This window comes from Ranitomeya imitator, chromosome 3, assembly GCF_032444005.1.
Source record: "Ranitomeya imitator isolate aRanImi1 chromosome 3, aRanImi1.pri, whole genome shotgun sequence".
Classification (NCBI taxonomy): domain Eukaryota; kingdom Metazoa; phylum Chordata; class Amphibia; order Anura; family Dendrobatidae; genus Ranitomeya; species Ranitomeya imitator.
This window is the reverse complement of record NC_091284.1, coordinates 353,241,739-353,258,489: the sequence shown is the minus strand read 5'-3', so window position 1 is coordinate 353,258,489 and position 16,751 is coordinate 353,241,739. Positions and strand designations below refer to the sequence as shown.

Genomic DNA, 16,751 nt, shown 5'->3' with positions numbered 1-16,751 from the left:
TTATATACATAAGACAATTCCCTCTGCGTCGCCACCACCACTGACAACAGATGCCCAACTTTTTCACTTTCATCATAAAATTGTGTTTTTTTTGGAAGGCCCTTCTCCTCCCTGCTTTCCTCAAATACACCTTATTAACCTCTTTCTGTGCACCCCTTAACCTACTCTGATTTTCTGCTGACGGGTCTAGTAATATATCCTCTCCACCTTCTCCAAGGTTTCTATTATTCCACTCCACAGACCAGTTGTCATTAGCTCATTTCCCAGTGCCTTATCTATTCGTGAGAGAGACCCATGTGTCGCAGAATAACTAACAAGAGTAGCACAGCGCATTCTCATTTCTCACTCTCCACAGGTCCATCATTACAATCTCTTTAATATAATTCCCAAATACCGTCAATTTCCTAATACTTTTACCTGCTCTCTGTCTGTCCCACCCCTCATCTATAACATTATTGAAATCACCAATGATCAGTAATGGTAATCCCGTACCTTTTTAAATAATTCCATAACCTCACATAACTTTTTCCCGCTGTATGGCGGTGGTATGTACATAGCTACTATACATAGTGATTGCCCATAGATTTTACAAACAACAAAAATATACTGTCCTTCACTATTAACATGGCTTTCAATTTCTTCAAATGGCGTAGACACTCCTATTAATAGAGACCCCTCTAGCATATGAAGAATATGTGGAATGATATGCTCTCCCAATCCACCTCCTCAACACCTCCACCTTTACCCGTAGTAAATGAGTCTCTTGGAGGCATAGAACATCCGGCCTCCTCTTCCTAGCATATTCCATCATCGCCGTTCTTCGTGTTCCCTCTGACAGTCCTCTTACATTCCAACTAAGGATTTTAATTCTATCACCCATCATACAATTCTATACATGCAAGTTCCCGACCCTTGAAAATATCTTGCAGCTCTCCGTATGCAATAAAACTCTTCCCTAAGCAATTAACTCCTCCCCCGTATACAGTAACTTAACAAACCATAACAGTTCTCCCGTTCTATTTTTCCCTCTCTTACCAGAGAGTGGGTACTCCAACGTCTAGCTACCCTATAAACGTTACCTCTGAACCACTATCTATCTAAGGCTACTTTCACACTAGCGTCGGAATTTCCCCGTCGCAATGCGTCGGGCAGAGATTCCGACGCTAGCGTTTAACGCACTGCACAACGGAGGCAGCGGATGCATTTCTCCGGCGCATCCGCTGCCCCATTGTGAGGTGGGGGTGGAGTTCCGGCCGCGCATGCGCGGTTGGAAAAAGCGGTCCGTCAGGAGCAAAAAACGTTACATGTAGCGTTTTTTGCTCCCGACGGTCCGCCAAAGCACGACGCATCCGTCGCACGACGGATGCGATGTGTGGCAATCCGTCACAATGCGTCGTCAATACAAGTCTATGGGGAAAAAACGCATCCTGCAAGCACTTTTGCAGGATGCGTTTTTTCTGCAAAACGACGCATTGTGACGGATTGCAGTTAATGCTAGTGTGAAAGTAGCCTAAAGCTCCACACCTCCTCCGCATATGCATATAGACATTCTTATTACAATCAGTCCCTTCATAGTCCATATCGATTAATGTGCAGGAACCAGAAACCTCCATATAACAGCATCATCTTTTAGTTTCTCCTTGTCAAACAACAACACGACACAGCAAGGCATTTCACTCCGCCACTTCACTCTGCCCTTTTCCGCCTGGAGCTGCTTGTTTAAGTCAAGCCATTTTGCGACCTCCTCCGGTGTTTGGAAAAAATGCACTGTTCCCAGGGCCACAACCCTGAGCTTTGCCGGATATAAGGTAGAATAAGGCAAAGCCAAGTCTCTGTCTTTTCTTTACTGTACCATATTGCATCCTCTGCTTTTGCACCTCGGCCGAGTAATCAAGATAAATGGAAATCTTTTGGCCATTAAAGCACAGATCGTTGGCCATTCTCGCTTTCCTTAATACAATGTCTCTGTCTCTATAATTAAGGATCCTAGCAAGGATAGTACGGGGGGGATCCCGGTGGGAGGGGTCTCATAGGAACACAGAGCACTCTCCACCGCCTAAAGTTTGATCAAGTTATCGGCGCCAATTTTAGTGCGGAGCCAGTCCTCAATAAACGCTGTAGGATCGGTCCCTTCCATCTTATCAGGGATGCCCAGTAATCTCACATTATTCCGCCTTTTAGCGGTTTTCCAAGTCATCATTTTTTAGCGGCCAGGGCACCACATCTCTGCAAACATTGAGTGTGAGACTTCTGCATTTTAGAGAGTTGGTCTTCCAGCACACTCACTCTCTCCTTCACTGCCCCCACTCTGGTATCAGTTTTATTTATGGCTACCTTCATGCTGGACCTTTCTTCTTTAGCCCCATCCACTCTTTGTAAAGGCTGTTAGTGCAGTCTTGCAGAATCTAACCAAGTCATATACATCCTTCAATGTGGGCTCCACTATAGCAGGCTCCTCAGTGTGTTCCTGTGCCACACTCTCCTTTTCCCGCCGTTCATCCTTACTCATTAACCTCTTTTGTACCGAATCAGCCTCGGAGTCTTCCTTCTCCTCGGTCTCCCCCTTCAGCCATCACCTTTGCTTCTCCTTCCAGCCTCGCAAACTTCTCCAATTTGGCTGCTATCTCCAGTCTCCGTGTGTAGGAGGCATTTGCAGCGTCTGTCTTCTCAGCTACCTCCATGCTCCCAGCGCCATCTTCAGCTTGGTTCCCAGCTCCTGTCCTCGCGGGCGTCTCCTCACCATGACCTTGGGTCACCTCAGCGCAGCGTGTCGAGGGTCTGCCTTCACTCCCTACCACCACCAGCACAGATCGTTATCAGCACTCTGGAGGGACTTTGAACAAGATAAATGAAGCAATGCGCGGAGAGGTCACAGGAGCCATCTGCTCACATTCAGTGCTAGGCCACGCCCCCTTCTACAAACTTAAACAACTGAATGAACATCCTCCAAGGTTGGTGATTCCATAATTTTTGCCAGGGGTTGTATAAGCCCCCAGCTGTCTGCTTTCCCTTATCTGGTTATTAACCACTCATTAGTCGGGCACTCGTACTACCTTTGTAAGAACGTCCCCTCAGATCACAGCAGCCAGGTCTCATGGAACGGAGCACATCGCGAGACCTGGCAGTGGCTGCTGCTCTAGTCTATGGCGCTACAGTCTCTGAATGGGACTCCATAGACTAGATGAAGAAGACTGAGATCATCGTGGGAACTCCATTTGGATTACGTCAGACTCTGTGGATGTGTTGTGTGTTTTGTTTTTTTTTGTTTTTTTTTTTTTAATTGTTTTTTAAATAGTGATAAAGAGGGAAATTGTTGGATTTTTTTTTTTTTCGGTGTGTGTATGTTCTTGTCTTTTTGCTTACTGGGTTAGTAGTGTGAATGGATGTGCCATTTATGGGGCGGCTGAGGGCTGGTCTTGTTAGGCTAGAAAGGAGTCAATATCCATGGCCTTTCCCAGCCTATTATTATCAGCCCCCAGTTTTCCGCTTTTCCTTAACTGGTTATCAAAAATAAAGGGACCCCACGCAGTTTTTCATTATTAATAAATAAATGGGGAAAAATGGCATAGAGTACGCCCCTTTTTTTTTTTTTTTTTTTTTTTTTTTTTTGGATAACCAGGACTTCAAGGTAAAGCAGACAGCCATTATTGACCGATAGTCTAGTGTGTATGGGGCTTTGGTCTGTTGGATTTCCAAAGGCTGATCCTTTAATTCTCTAGCCCAGCTATCTGCTTTGCCTGCACTTGTTATTAAATGTAAAGAGGAACCTCACACGTGTCTTTTTGTTTTTTATATACATGCTGTGTCGTCTAATCAGTCATGCCAATACTTGCATAGCTGTGATGCGGCCGAAAGTGCCCACACCGGAAAAGATTGTTGATTCACTGCTCCGCAGCTTTTCAACAAGCTTTGTCTGGGTTGCCGAACAGTTAACACAGACTTCTGTAAGAAGTCTGTGCATGGATACTAGGTGTCCGTTATTGACCCCGAACTTTACCTTTCAGGTTTGCTCATCACTAGTCATGATCCACTTATCCAACCATGACGTAAACTTATGTCAAAGGTCATGAAGGGTTTAATGCCCCCATACAATGATGGTTCTATCAACCTCTATCTGCCTGTGTCTCACATACAGTCGTGCTCAGCCTTTGTTGTCTGAGATAAGTTGCTGCCAGGAGTTTAGCAATGGCTATCTCCTGGAGAATTAAAGCTTCAACCATTGGAAATACGACAGGCCAGAGCCCTATACATACTAGACTATCGGTCGATGAGGTTCAACCAACTTTAGTCTGTGTATGAGGGCGTTTAGTTAAAGTTCACTAAGTTCTTGGCAATGTTCTTGTCTGCCAGGCTGAGCAATATCTATGTGTACTGGCAGCACTCCATGAGCTTGGTATGCTATTGGTTTCCTGCATGGTTGTCTAGCGGCAATGTGTTGGCAGCAGTCTATGACCAAGCCTTAGCGCTTTATTTATGATCCCGCTGTATTGAACTGGAATAATTTGTTTTCTTATTACAGTGAAAGAGATCTATATAGCATGTTTATAACGTCACTGTGTCTTTGCAGACCCCTTACCATGTTAACATGCTTCTGGCTGGTTACGACGAACATGATGGACCTTCCCTCTATTATATGGATTATCTGGCGTCTCTAGCAAAAGCACCTTTTGCAGCTCATGGCTATGGAGCCCACCTCACTCTCAGCATCCTTGACCGCTACTACAAGCCAGGTATGATGAGTTTTACACTTGGGTCGTACAATGTGCCTTTAAATATTAAAGTGATCTTGATCAAGATGTACGGTATAGGGCACATGACAGTGGGATACAGGGAATCAATATTTTGGCATTTAGTTTTTTGATATTTAGTTTTTATTGTCTTTAAAAGTCATATTGATTCCTGGAGTGCTATGAATGGCTCTGCAAATCTACATTCACTTGTCTATCTTTGTAGTAAAGTGACAAATTGGCACTACAAGACTTTAGCAAAATGTAGTAACTCTAAGGCTATGTTCACAGGTTGCATTTTTTTTAACAGATCACTAATTTTAATTAATCTGTACTAATCCTAACTGTCATTCCCAGGTGAGAACACCAAGACAATTTGGTTCAAACTTGATAAAATCTCAAAAATAAATGGGTTTCACATACTAAATAATAAATGTATGTTAATTAGGAGTACATGCATTAATATACTCACCGATCAATGCCTTTCCCGGTTTCCAACATCACTCCTGTCCTCTTCTGGGTCACATGAATTCTATTGGAGCTCACATAAACCCCCTGTGTGATCCAGAAAGTCACATGTGGGTTTTACAAAGTAAGTCTATGGAGCCGTATTCTGATATTCTGTATTATATTATACAGTGGCTTCCAGCTCACACAAATCCCTGTACGACACTTCAAAGTCAAAATAGTCATCCTGTGTCCTAGAAGAGGACAGGAGTGACACTGGAAAGCTGGGGAGAGAGCGATTCATGAGCATTTCAATGCCAATACCCTACAATCGCACAGGTTTAGCCAATGGAAAACGTCATGGGAGTGCTTCTTTAACCCCTTTCTGACCTCGGACGGGATAGTACGTCCGAGGTCAGATCCCCTGCTTTGATGCAGGGCTCCGCGGGGAGCCCGCATCAAAGCCGGGACATGTCAGCTGTTTTGAACAGCTGACATGTGCCCGTAATAGGCGCGGGCAGAATCGCGATCTGCCCGCACCTATTAACTAGTTAAATGCCGCTGTCAAACGCAGACAGCGGCATTTAACTACCGCTTCCGGCCGGGCGGCCGGAAATGACGTCATCGCCGACCCCCGTCACATGATCGGGGGTCGGCGATGCGTCAGGATGGTAACCATAGAGGTCCTAGAGACCTCTATGGTTGCTGATCACCGGTGGCTGTGAGCGCCACCCTGTGGTTGGCGCTCACAGCACACCTCCATTTCTGCTACATAGCAGCGATCAGCAGATCGCTGCTATGTAGCAGAGGCGATCGAGTTGTGCCTGCTTCTAGCCTCCCATGGAGGCTATTGAAGCATGGCAAAAGTAAAAAAAAAAAAGTTTAAAAAAATGTGAAAAAAATATAAAAGTTTAAATCGCCCCCCTTTCGCCCCAATCAAAATAAATCAATAAAAAAAAAATCAAATCTACACATATTTGGTATCGCCGCGCTCAGAATCGCCCGATCTATCAATTTAAAAAAAGCATTAACCTGATCGCTAAACGGCGTAGCGAGAAAAAAATTCGAACCGCCAGAATTACGTTTTTTAGGTCGCCGCGACATTGCATTAAAATGCAATAACGGGCGATCAAAAGAACGTATCTGCACCAAAATGCTATCATTAAAAACGTCATCTCGGCATGCAAAAAATAAGCCCTCAACCGACTCCAGATCAAGAAAAATGGAGACGCTATGGGTACCGGAAAATGGCGCAATTTTTTTTTAAGCAAAGTTTGGAATTTTTTTTCACCACTTAGATAAAAAATAACCTAGTCATGTTAGGTGTCTATGGACTCGTACTGACCTGGAGAATCATAATGGCAGGTCAGTTTTAGCATTTAGTGAACCTAGCAAAAAAGCCAAACAAAAAACAAGTGTGGGATTGCACTTTTTTTTGCAATTTCACCGCACTTGGAATTTTTTTCCCATTTTCTAGTACACGACATGCTAAAACCAATGATGTCGTTCAAAAGTACAACTCGTCCCGCAAAAAATTAGCCCTCACATGGCCAAATTGACGGAAAAATAAAAAAGTTATGGCTCTGGGAAGGAGGGGAGTGAAAAACGAACACTGAAAAACGAAAAATCCCAAGGTCATAAAGGGGTTAAGGACGCATGTGAAGTGGGCATGGTCTCGTATTGTAGTCAGATTGTTGAGCATTATCCACTTTTCCCAAAACATCTGGACATGTTGTAAAAATTGGAGCTTCTTAAACGTGGTGTTTAGGCCAAGAGTTATTTCATTTTTTTTTTTTTTGTGTGCCCCAAATACATTTATAAATGTGCATGGTTATGTCTTAAATGCATATCCTGTATTTCTATGGTGCAATTGACATTTAGGAGCACAGATAAAAATCATTCAGTCATTCGCCTGAACATATTTTTCTTTTTGCTGGTTTATCACTAGTTGTAGCAGAATGCAGTCAGTTTACAGACATGCGATCCCAGTGCTGAGAAGTTAGTGTGATAACACCCACACCTTTGCTGGGGCGCAGAGTGTAGGCTACCCCCTGGTGGGACCTGGTATCGCCTACACCCTCCTCCAGTGCCTCAGGTCTCTTTCTGTGTCATGCCATCAATCAATCATTGCTTGTCTTCTGCACCCTTTCATTGCTGGATGCAGACAGACAGGTCAGTCTTCAGAGAGCAGAGCTATGTACACTTCCTGCACTGACTGGTGGGTAAACCCTGCACTTGGGTATTATTAATATAAAAGAGTTCATAAAGACCACCCATTTACTGATATACTGTGCTATTTTCTATGCATTCACACCTTTTCCTTTTCATGTACCCTGCTCTAAGTCATGCCATTTCCATATTTATTATGTACGTGTCAGTCATAGACACATGAAGGAAGGGAATGTAAGGCTTCAAAGGCAAAAATGGCGTGTGGTAATTGTTCTTTTACATAAATTGACCGGTAATCTGTAAATATTAACTGATTAGCAGGCATTTAACCCCTTAATGACCGCCAATACATCTTTTTACTGACCTGAGATATGAGACTAGCCTCCCCAGGTGACAATCCAGCAGCTGTCGGCTGTCCACTATAGCTGACAACTTGCTGTATCAGCCACGATCTTTGACGGCACTGTCCATATCTGTTTGACCCCTTAGATGCTGCTGTCAATAGATCATAGAAAAGGGTTAACAGTGTGGGGGCTTTCTATTTATCCTCATCGGCACCCTGAGATCAGGATTGTGTGGTCGTGGTGTTTATGGCAATTCATGACCAAGTAGCGGCCTTAGTCTGCCGGCTGTAGTAACCTGTCCAGACTTAAGCGACATTTAGGTGGTAAAAATACACTTTTTCCTTCCTGTTATGTCACTTTGCATTAATTCCTGAAAAGCACCTGAAGGGTTAGTAAACTGCCTGACAGCAGTTTTCAATATGTCAGGGGGTGCTGTTTTCAAAATGGTATCACTTTTGAGGAGTTTCCCAATATTTAGGACCCCCAAAGTCACTTCAAACCTGGAAAGGTCCCTAAAAAATTTTTTTGTAAATTTCCTTGAAAAAATGAAAAATTGCTGCTACATTTTTTAAACCTCCTAAAATGCTAACAAAATAAATAACATTTTCCAAATGGTGCTGATGTAAAGCCGACATGTGGGAAATGTTAATTATTAATGTTTTTCTGTGGTGTGACTATTTGGATTAAAGGGATAATCATTCAAACTTGAAAACTGGTATTCTTTTGCAGTTTTGTCAAATTTCTGATTTTTTTTTTTTTTCTATATAAATTAACACAACATATTGACCTAAATTTACCATTATCATAAAGTATAATGTCACGAAAAAACAGTCTCAAAATCACTGGGATGTGTTGAAGCATTCCAGAGTTATTACCACAAAAAGTCACAATGGCCAGATTTCAATCATTTGGCTCCGTCACTATGGGGTTACTGGACTGTTTACACAGGCAGACCACGCTCTGCGATGCGCACTGAGCAGTCTATAGAGGATCGTAGTTCTCTGCAGCGCGAACGCTGTTTACACCAGACTGTGTGCTGCCGAGAACAATAATCTTTTGTTCGGCACAAATGATCATTTCACCGACAAACAAGCAAAACCAAGCCAGCTTGCACTGAAAGATTATCATGAAACGACCGTTCGGTCAAGATGGAGTTTAAGTTAACTTTTAGGGTTTAATGGGAAACTGTCACCATTTTGAGTTATTACTGTGGGCATACAGGTTGTGTACAGCTGCAGTTAACCATACCTGTATGCCTCCTTATGGCCTTGTTCAGTGAAAATCATCTTTATGGGTTCAATCTTCCAGGCTAAGGGACGTAGGCTGCCCAGAAGATGACTGCTTCCATCCTTCATTATACAAGATTTCTCTTCAGTTTCCCTTTGACTTCATGTGCGCGGCCAGAGGTCCCGTCCCGCGCCTGTGCATTCTGCCTACAAGTATCCCTTCTGTGGGCCCGGTCGCCGGAGAGTCACTCACTTTCGATCCCAGTGACCTCTGGTGCACGGTAAAGGTGGAATCCCCACAGTGCAGAGGAGTGACGGTAGGCAGTATGCGCGGGTTTTCTGTCCACGGACATGACAACCTAGGGAAACTGAAGAGAAAGGGAGGAGAAATCTTGTATAATCTGGAGGCAGTCTTATCTTCTGGGTGCCCTACGCCCCATAGCCTGTAAGATCGAAGCTATTAAAGATGTTTGTGTTTTTTATTTTTTTTACATCCAGTAGGCATGCAGGCATGACTAAAATGACTTCAGCTGCATACAACCTGGAGGCCATATTAATAGCTCAAAAGGGTGACGGTATTCCCTTTAAATGTCAGAAGATAACGGGCGGGGTTGTATAGTCTCAGACCCAGACAATTCCTTTAACTGCAACATTAAGTAAAGTGCCTGGATCCAAACAACAAAGCAAAGTTTCCATACTCAGTCACAGCTTCATCAACGGATTTCGAGAAGTTTCTGCTGATACTGTGAGCTTTGCTATGCTAGCATGAAAAGTACAAGTTAGTCATCCTACTTTATTAGTAGCTTTTCCAAAAACAAAGCATCTTAAACCAATACTACCCAGCATGAGGCTGATAGTAAAGTTGATTGACCCGCCTTAAAGCTCCTCACCATAGCCTGGGGTGTTGTATGGAGATTGCGGAGTAGTTTTCAGAAGGTGGTGCTTTCCTCCCAGACTCCGAGGACTGGAATTCCGTCATGCCTCCTTCACCAACATGACTAATTGATTATTGGGAGGATTTGTCTCATATGGAACATGTTTCTTTCCCATGAAAGTTATATTGCTTTCATTGCAAAAGTGTACACATAATTATGGGCACAAGCTTGCGGTTTCCTATGAAAGCTTGCTAGCTGTAACTGCCGTCCTTTCCTGCTCCTTGGAGAAGAATGCTTTTCCAAAGATCCCATCCCTGTACCTGTAGACCATCTCGTTGTTGTTCCTACAGGACCAACAGTCTTAGCCCACTTTGGGGATTACAGTAATGTTTGCAGGTACTAATATGACGTGCAGTATTTCAAGGTGTCATTGTTAAAGGGAAGTTCTCAAATTTTTAATTGGTTAATGTCTCATGATGCTTATGAAAACCAGCAACTTTGTAATTTACCTCTTATTAAAAATAATCTGCCCTCAAGAATAGAGGGTTTTCCATTCTGCAGTTTAATGATGGCTGCCTAGGTTACAGGCCACCCTGCAGTCTCAGAGCGGACAATTTCCTAGTTAAGAATCTTCACCGTTCAGGCTCTACACTTTAGATCCTGCTCTTGCCGCTCTGTTGCTGGCTTGATCAGACCAGCATTGTTCCCTTTGCACTTTTACCAAGCTGCAGAGGGAAACTGCTTCTACCAGCTCCATGCTGCCACCTGGCCTGACCATCTTTAGGAGCACACTACCTCCTGCAAAGTTGGAAGCCATGGACTGACTGTGAGCAGTGCGATCCTGCAAAAAGAACATCCTTTTTTAGGGTGACACAAACCAGATGCATTGCGATATTGTCATATTAGTTGGTAGAGGAACCAATACACACTTCTTCCTTTTTTGTGTGTTATATTTTTAAATGGTTATTCCCATCTTCAACATCTATGCGGCTTCCACATGAAAGTGACTTGGCAGAATAGGCAGCTTGGGCAGTTATCCATTACACACGTCTTCTGAATAATGTTTGTGTTACCAGCATTTTGTCCATAGGTTCACTTTATTGAGCATTATATACATGACGTACATCAATCCTTTTTATGTTTACATTCTGGTTTCATTGTAGATCTCACACGGGAAGAGGCTGTTGAGCTTCTAAAGAAATGTATTGCAGAGGTAAGAAAACTGCTTAGAATCTGTCACCAAATGTTGTTTCTTGTCGTCGATACGAATGGTTCTTAGTTCACTATAGAAAAAGTCATGCTGAAATAAGAGTCGGGGTTAATGACGTTATTTAAAGTATGAGCTTGCCATAGACCTTGATCGATGATGGTTAAGTGGTAAAGGACAAGCACACAAGCAGCATAACAGATGTTAAAACCCTTGTATGCCATACAAAAATAAAATGTGTTTGCCCTCTTTATATGGCGATCCACTGGTTTCTCAAAAATACAACCTGTTACTACATTCTGCTTTTCGAAAGCTGTCTAACTTTTAGACATTGCAAACCTAGACAAGACAGTCTTAAAGGTCATCCAACTCATCACAGTGACTTGTGACATCTGATCAATTTGGCATATCTTCAGAATGTCTAGTCTATGTTTACACCTTTTATTACCGTATATACTCGAGTATAAGCCGACCCCCTCTAATTTTGCCACAAAAAACTGGGAAAACTTAATGACTCGAGTATAAGCCTAGGGTGGGAAATGCAGCAGCTACCAGTGAATGTCAAAAGTAAAAATAGATACCAATAAAAGTAAAATTAATTGAGCCATCAGTAGGTTAAGTGTTTTTGAATATCCATATTGAATCAGGAGCCCCATATAATGCTCCATAAAGTTTGATTGCCCCATAAGATGCTCCATATTAAAATATGCCCCATATAATCCTGCATAAAGGTTAATAAAGGCCCCATAAGATGCTCCATAGACACATTTGCCCCCATATAATGCTGCACACATGCTGATTATGGCCCCATAAGATGTTCTATAAAGATAGTTGCCCCATATAGTGCTGCACAAACGTTATGGCCCCATAGATGCTCCATACAAACACTTGCCCCATATAGTGCTGCACAAACGTTATGGCCCCATAGATGCTCCATACAAACACTTGCCCCATATAGTACTGCAGAAACGTAATGGCCCCATATAGTGCTGCACAAACGTTATGGCCCCATATAGTGCTGCACAAATGTTATGGCCCCATATAATGCTGCACAAATGTTATGGCCCCATATAGTGCTGCACAAATGTTATGGCCCCATATAGTGCTGCACAAACGTTATGGCCCCATATAGTGCTGCACAAACGTTATGGCCCCATATAGTGCTGCACAAACGTTATGGCCCCATATAGTGCTGCACAAACGTTATGGCCCCATATAGTGCTGCACAAACGTTATGGCCCCATAGATGCTCCATACAGACACTTGCCCCATTTGCTGTTGCTGCTATAAAAAAAAAAAAATCACATACTCACCTCTCCGTCGCTCAGGCCCCAGGCACTTTCAATAGTCACCTTTCCTCGTTCCAGCCGCTGCTCTGTTTGTTTTCAGCACTGACGTTCAGCGGAGGGCGCGCACTAACCACGTCACCGCGCCCTCTGACCTGAGCGTCACTGCTGAAGACAGAGCGGCGCTGGAACGAGGAAAGGTCACTATCGCGCAGCGCTCCCCCTCCCCGATATACTCACCTGGTCCTGGCGCTGCACAGTCCCTGATTCCCCGACACCGCAGCTTCATCCTTTACTGAGCGGTCACCGTTACCGCTCATTACAGTAATGAATATGCGGCTCTACCTCTATGGGAGGTGGACTAGACAGCCCCCGCTCCCCCTCCCCTGCCGATCCCTGGGTATGACTCGAGTATAAGCCGAGAGGAGGACTTTCAGCCCAAAAAAGTGGGCTGAAAATCTCGGCTTATACTCCGAGTATATACGGTAGTTGGCTTATATTGATCTGTTAAGTTATGACGAATTGTGGCGCAGTTATGCCTCATGGGATCATATTTTAGCCCATGTCCAGTGGTCCGGTAGGTCCCTCACCATCCATAAAAATGTCTAAACATTAAAAATGTTATTGCTCAAATTAGGCCTCAATTCTGACTCTGGTAGCATGATAAATCCTCTCCTTTGTGTAATGTATTTTGACATTTTCGCTCTGAACTATCTTTTGATGAAAGACCCACATGCGCCCAACATTTACAGTGTACAAAGACTCTGTTCTCATCAGTCTGTTGTGACCGGCAAATACAAAGAGATCGGCTTTACAACACCTTCTTTGCTGACTGCCATCTGATGAGTTCAGCGTTCAAGCCTAGTCCTAATATTTGCTTTTACTAGCAGAATTCAATGGAAACATTCTGCTAAATTTAGCCATTCGACCCTGTTTCTGATTCTTTCACATTCATATTTCTTAGCACCTTTTGAAAGGAGTTGCTTGCTTACACACACCTTATTTTTATGATTATTTTTGTCTTCCAGCTCAAGAAGCGGTTTATCCTGAGCCTGCCGTCTTTCACTGTGCGGGTCATTGATAAGGATGGGATCCATGATTTAGAGTCTATTCCAGCATCAAGTGTATAAATCTTCATCCCCTGTTGTTAATTTTTTACTTTGATTTCTACCACTTTTGAAAACTTGTTTCAATAAAGTCACCCAGTTAAGTATGGGTCTATAAACACAAAATTGTCTGAATGATATGCTTAAAGAACGATTTCAGTATTAACCCAATAACAGCTAAGTACTGTAAATTTGACCCTCCACCATTGTAAATTACAGTTTATGGTTAAAGCTCCTGAGATCTTGCAGGATCGGCCACCGAGTCTCAAACACTGTCGGGGACCCTGAGGAAAAGGCAGAAACACTTTATTACTGCCTCTATCTTCTCCTTAGCCAACTACATTGCTCTCAGTGAACAGTATGCAATGAACAGGCATTGACATTGCTGATGCTTCTATAGGACCTGACGACCACATGATTAACTGGTGTCTGCCAGAAGTATCAGAGCTACTGGGTCCTAACAGACCCAGATCACGTCTGTCAGTGAATTTTGTCACTTTGGGGTGTTGTTTTCCACTATAACCAGTTGGACCTACCACCACGTCAGCTTCCAGGCTCCAATGTACAAGCGGTGCCGTATGTCCTTGTGGTAGATGAGGCCTTCCAGTTTACAAGGCATGTCATGAAGGATCTGAAAGCACCCTCTCAGGGTATGTGCACACGTTCAGGTTTTTACACTTTTAAAACTAATTAAAAACGCATACATTATGCATCCTATCATTTAGAATGCATTCTGCAATTTTTGTGCACATGATTCGTTTTTTTTCCGCGAAAAAAACACATCGCGGTAAAAAAAAGCAGCATGTTCATTAATTTTGCAGTTTTTTCGTGTTTTTCCCGCTATTCTATGCATTTGGAATAAACTAAAAAAAAAACGCATGCGGATTTCTGGCAGAAATTCTGACGTGTGCACATACCCTCACACGTAACCTCACCTCATGGGGTAGGGAACGGAGGTACCGGGCCAGGCTGTGGGAATATACCTCCTCACCCTCATCCTGGGCAGCCCTGGTCCTTGTTTCCTGTAGCTCTCTTCTTCTGCGGCCAAGGCGAGATATAACAGCCGGCTGGGGGGAGGCCTCCAGCGGGACAGTAGGGCTGCTGCTGTTCCCAGGATCTGACTGGAGCTGGTGCAGCTGTGGGTGCTGGTGCAGCATCTGGGCCTGTTGGCGTAGCTTCTGCTGCTGCAGAAGATGGACCTGGAGGGATGCAGCTGGAAGGATCAGAAGATGGACCAGCCACCTCTTCACCTTCCCCGACTGGATCAATGACGGCCTCTGTGTCGAACCCTGTCTCCCTCTCAGTGAGGTTGGACTGAGTTCTGTTATGAAAGTATGACCATAATACAATGTAATATATGAGCATAAAATACATATGTGTAATGTGGTGTGATGTTTGAACTTAACGGTCTCAGATCCATACTGGGATCAAGAAATGACAGCCGGTCGTAATAGATGTATTTCTGCTTTGTAGGTGCGGAAGCACCACTCCTGGCCCGCTGCTGTCTTTCCCTCCTGCACTGGTCCCTTATGCTGCACCATCGTCTCATAACATCTTCTACTGCAATGACAGAAAAGAAAATAATGTATAAGGCCATTGTGCACAGTGGTACAACAAGTTTACAGAGATTTTACATAGTTATGTGGCCTAGTAAGATGGATTTTTGAAAAATTCTCTTCATTACTAATTATTTTATTACAAATATCAGAATAGGATTTAAGGGGATGGTGTGAAAACACGTTAGTTACCGCAGTTTAGAATATTATTTGAGAAACATGAGTGAACTTACTTAGTTGCTGCTGGCCCTCACGTGGCCGCTGTCCAAAATCCTGAAAAATGAGGCCACATATGCTCCTCCATGCCGCCTTTTTTCTGGCCCGGTTAGAATAGTGGGCATCTGTCTGATCCCAGATTTCTGGCCTTTCTTGCACCAGGACCAGCAGCATTTCCACATTAATTAGGTAAGCCATGCTGCAGGAGACTCCGTGGAGGCGTGCAACGTTCTTCCGGGATGTGTGTCTCTTTTTAAGCTAATTAGCATGTCTAAGCTTCCTGATTTAAGGCTTGGCACATTTCCTGTCACCTGGAAAAGTCTAGCGTATTTCTCCCAAGTCACACGCATGGTCCATGTGTAATCCGTATTTTTCTTGCACCCAAAGACTTTCATTGGTGGAGTTTTTGTGCAATACGCTGACAAACGCAGCATGCTGCGATTTTCTCAGCCTCTAAAATAAGGCCGAGAAATATACGGCTGATGGAAGCTGCCCCATTGAGAAACATTGGTCCGTGTGCAATGCGTTGTTTTTGCGCCTCTCCCTTGTCCGTATTCCTCTCTAGTGTGACGCCGGCCTAAGAGAGACTAGCAGTCTCTCTACCTCTCCTAGACACAGCAAATGGTCTCTCACCCGTGTAGCAAGCCAGAATAGTACTCTGCAGCTCCGAACAGAATCCATACACTGCTCTGTTCCCCAGCACACAACTCTGCTTCATCCAGCAGACTTGACACCCAGTGAATATACTTTCTGGTTCTAGTAAAAGGGCTATGCAGGTACCCCCAATCAAACCCTGCAGAGCTGGTATTTAACCCTGTCCTACCTGGCTTTGCGATGGAGCTATGTATATATATAAAAAAAAATTGGTATTTATATTATAATTACACACATACAGTTGGGTGAAAGTGTTTGCCCCTTCCCAATTTCCTATTCTTTTTGTTTGTCACATTTACATGTTTCAGATCACAAAACAAATGCAAATATTAGACAAGGATAAAACAAGTAAGCAGAAAATTAAATTTTTAAATGAAGGTAATTTTTTATTAAGAGAAAAAGAAATCTAAACCTAGAGAGCCCTGTGTAGAAAAAGTGATTATCCCCTCTTCCCCCATTAAAACATAAATTATCTGTAATTTTTTACATCTTTGGGAAGCTGAGTTCAATCACCCTAGCAACACACAGGGCAAATTACTGCCACACCTGTTATCAATCAAGAAAGCACTTAAATAGGACCAGTCTGACACAGTGAAGTAGACCAAAAGGTCCTCAAAAGATAACCATCCTGCTGCGTACCAAAAAAATTCAGGAACAAATGAGAAATATATAAATATAAACAGAGCATATTTGGGAGAGACTGCTTACCCCAGCAGTAAACCCTGCCCAACTACACCTGTGAGTTCTTGAGGTTGTCCCAGGTAAGACCTATCCACTGTGATTCCATAGTGGCTCCGGCTCTGGCAGTCACTGTGTATGCACATGCGGTTTCATTCTGCTGTACTCATGATTACCTGGAGACAGTGAAATAATTTTTTGTGCTGCCATGCACGAATAATAGAGTACATCAGAAAAGTTTTTTTAAGTATTTAGTAAAG

The 16,751-nt window shown here is 43.4% G+C and overlaps 1 protein-coding gene across 1 annotated transcript in view; it reads left to right on the top strand.

Annotated features, from left to right (window-relative positions):
* The window catches only part of PSMB2 (proteasome 20S subunit beta 2), a 39,147-nt gene extending 25,634 nt beyond the window's left edge, over positions 1-13,513 (top strand). Inside the window, exons 4-6 of the mRNA XM_069756833.1 lie at positions 4,568-4,730; positions 10,952-11,001; positions 13,310-13,513. Coding sequence (XP_069612934.1) covers positions 4,568-4,730; positions 10,952-11,001; positions 13,310-13,411 — 315 coding nt within the window. The 3' untranslated portion in view covers positions 13,412-13,513. The remainder of the gene's footprint in view (positions 1-4,567; positions 4,731-10,951; positions 11,002-13,309) is intronic.
* The last annotated feature ends 3,238 nt before the right edge of the window (positions 13,514-16,751 follow it).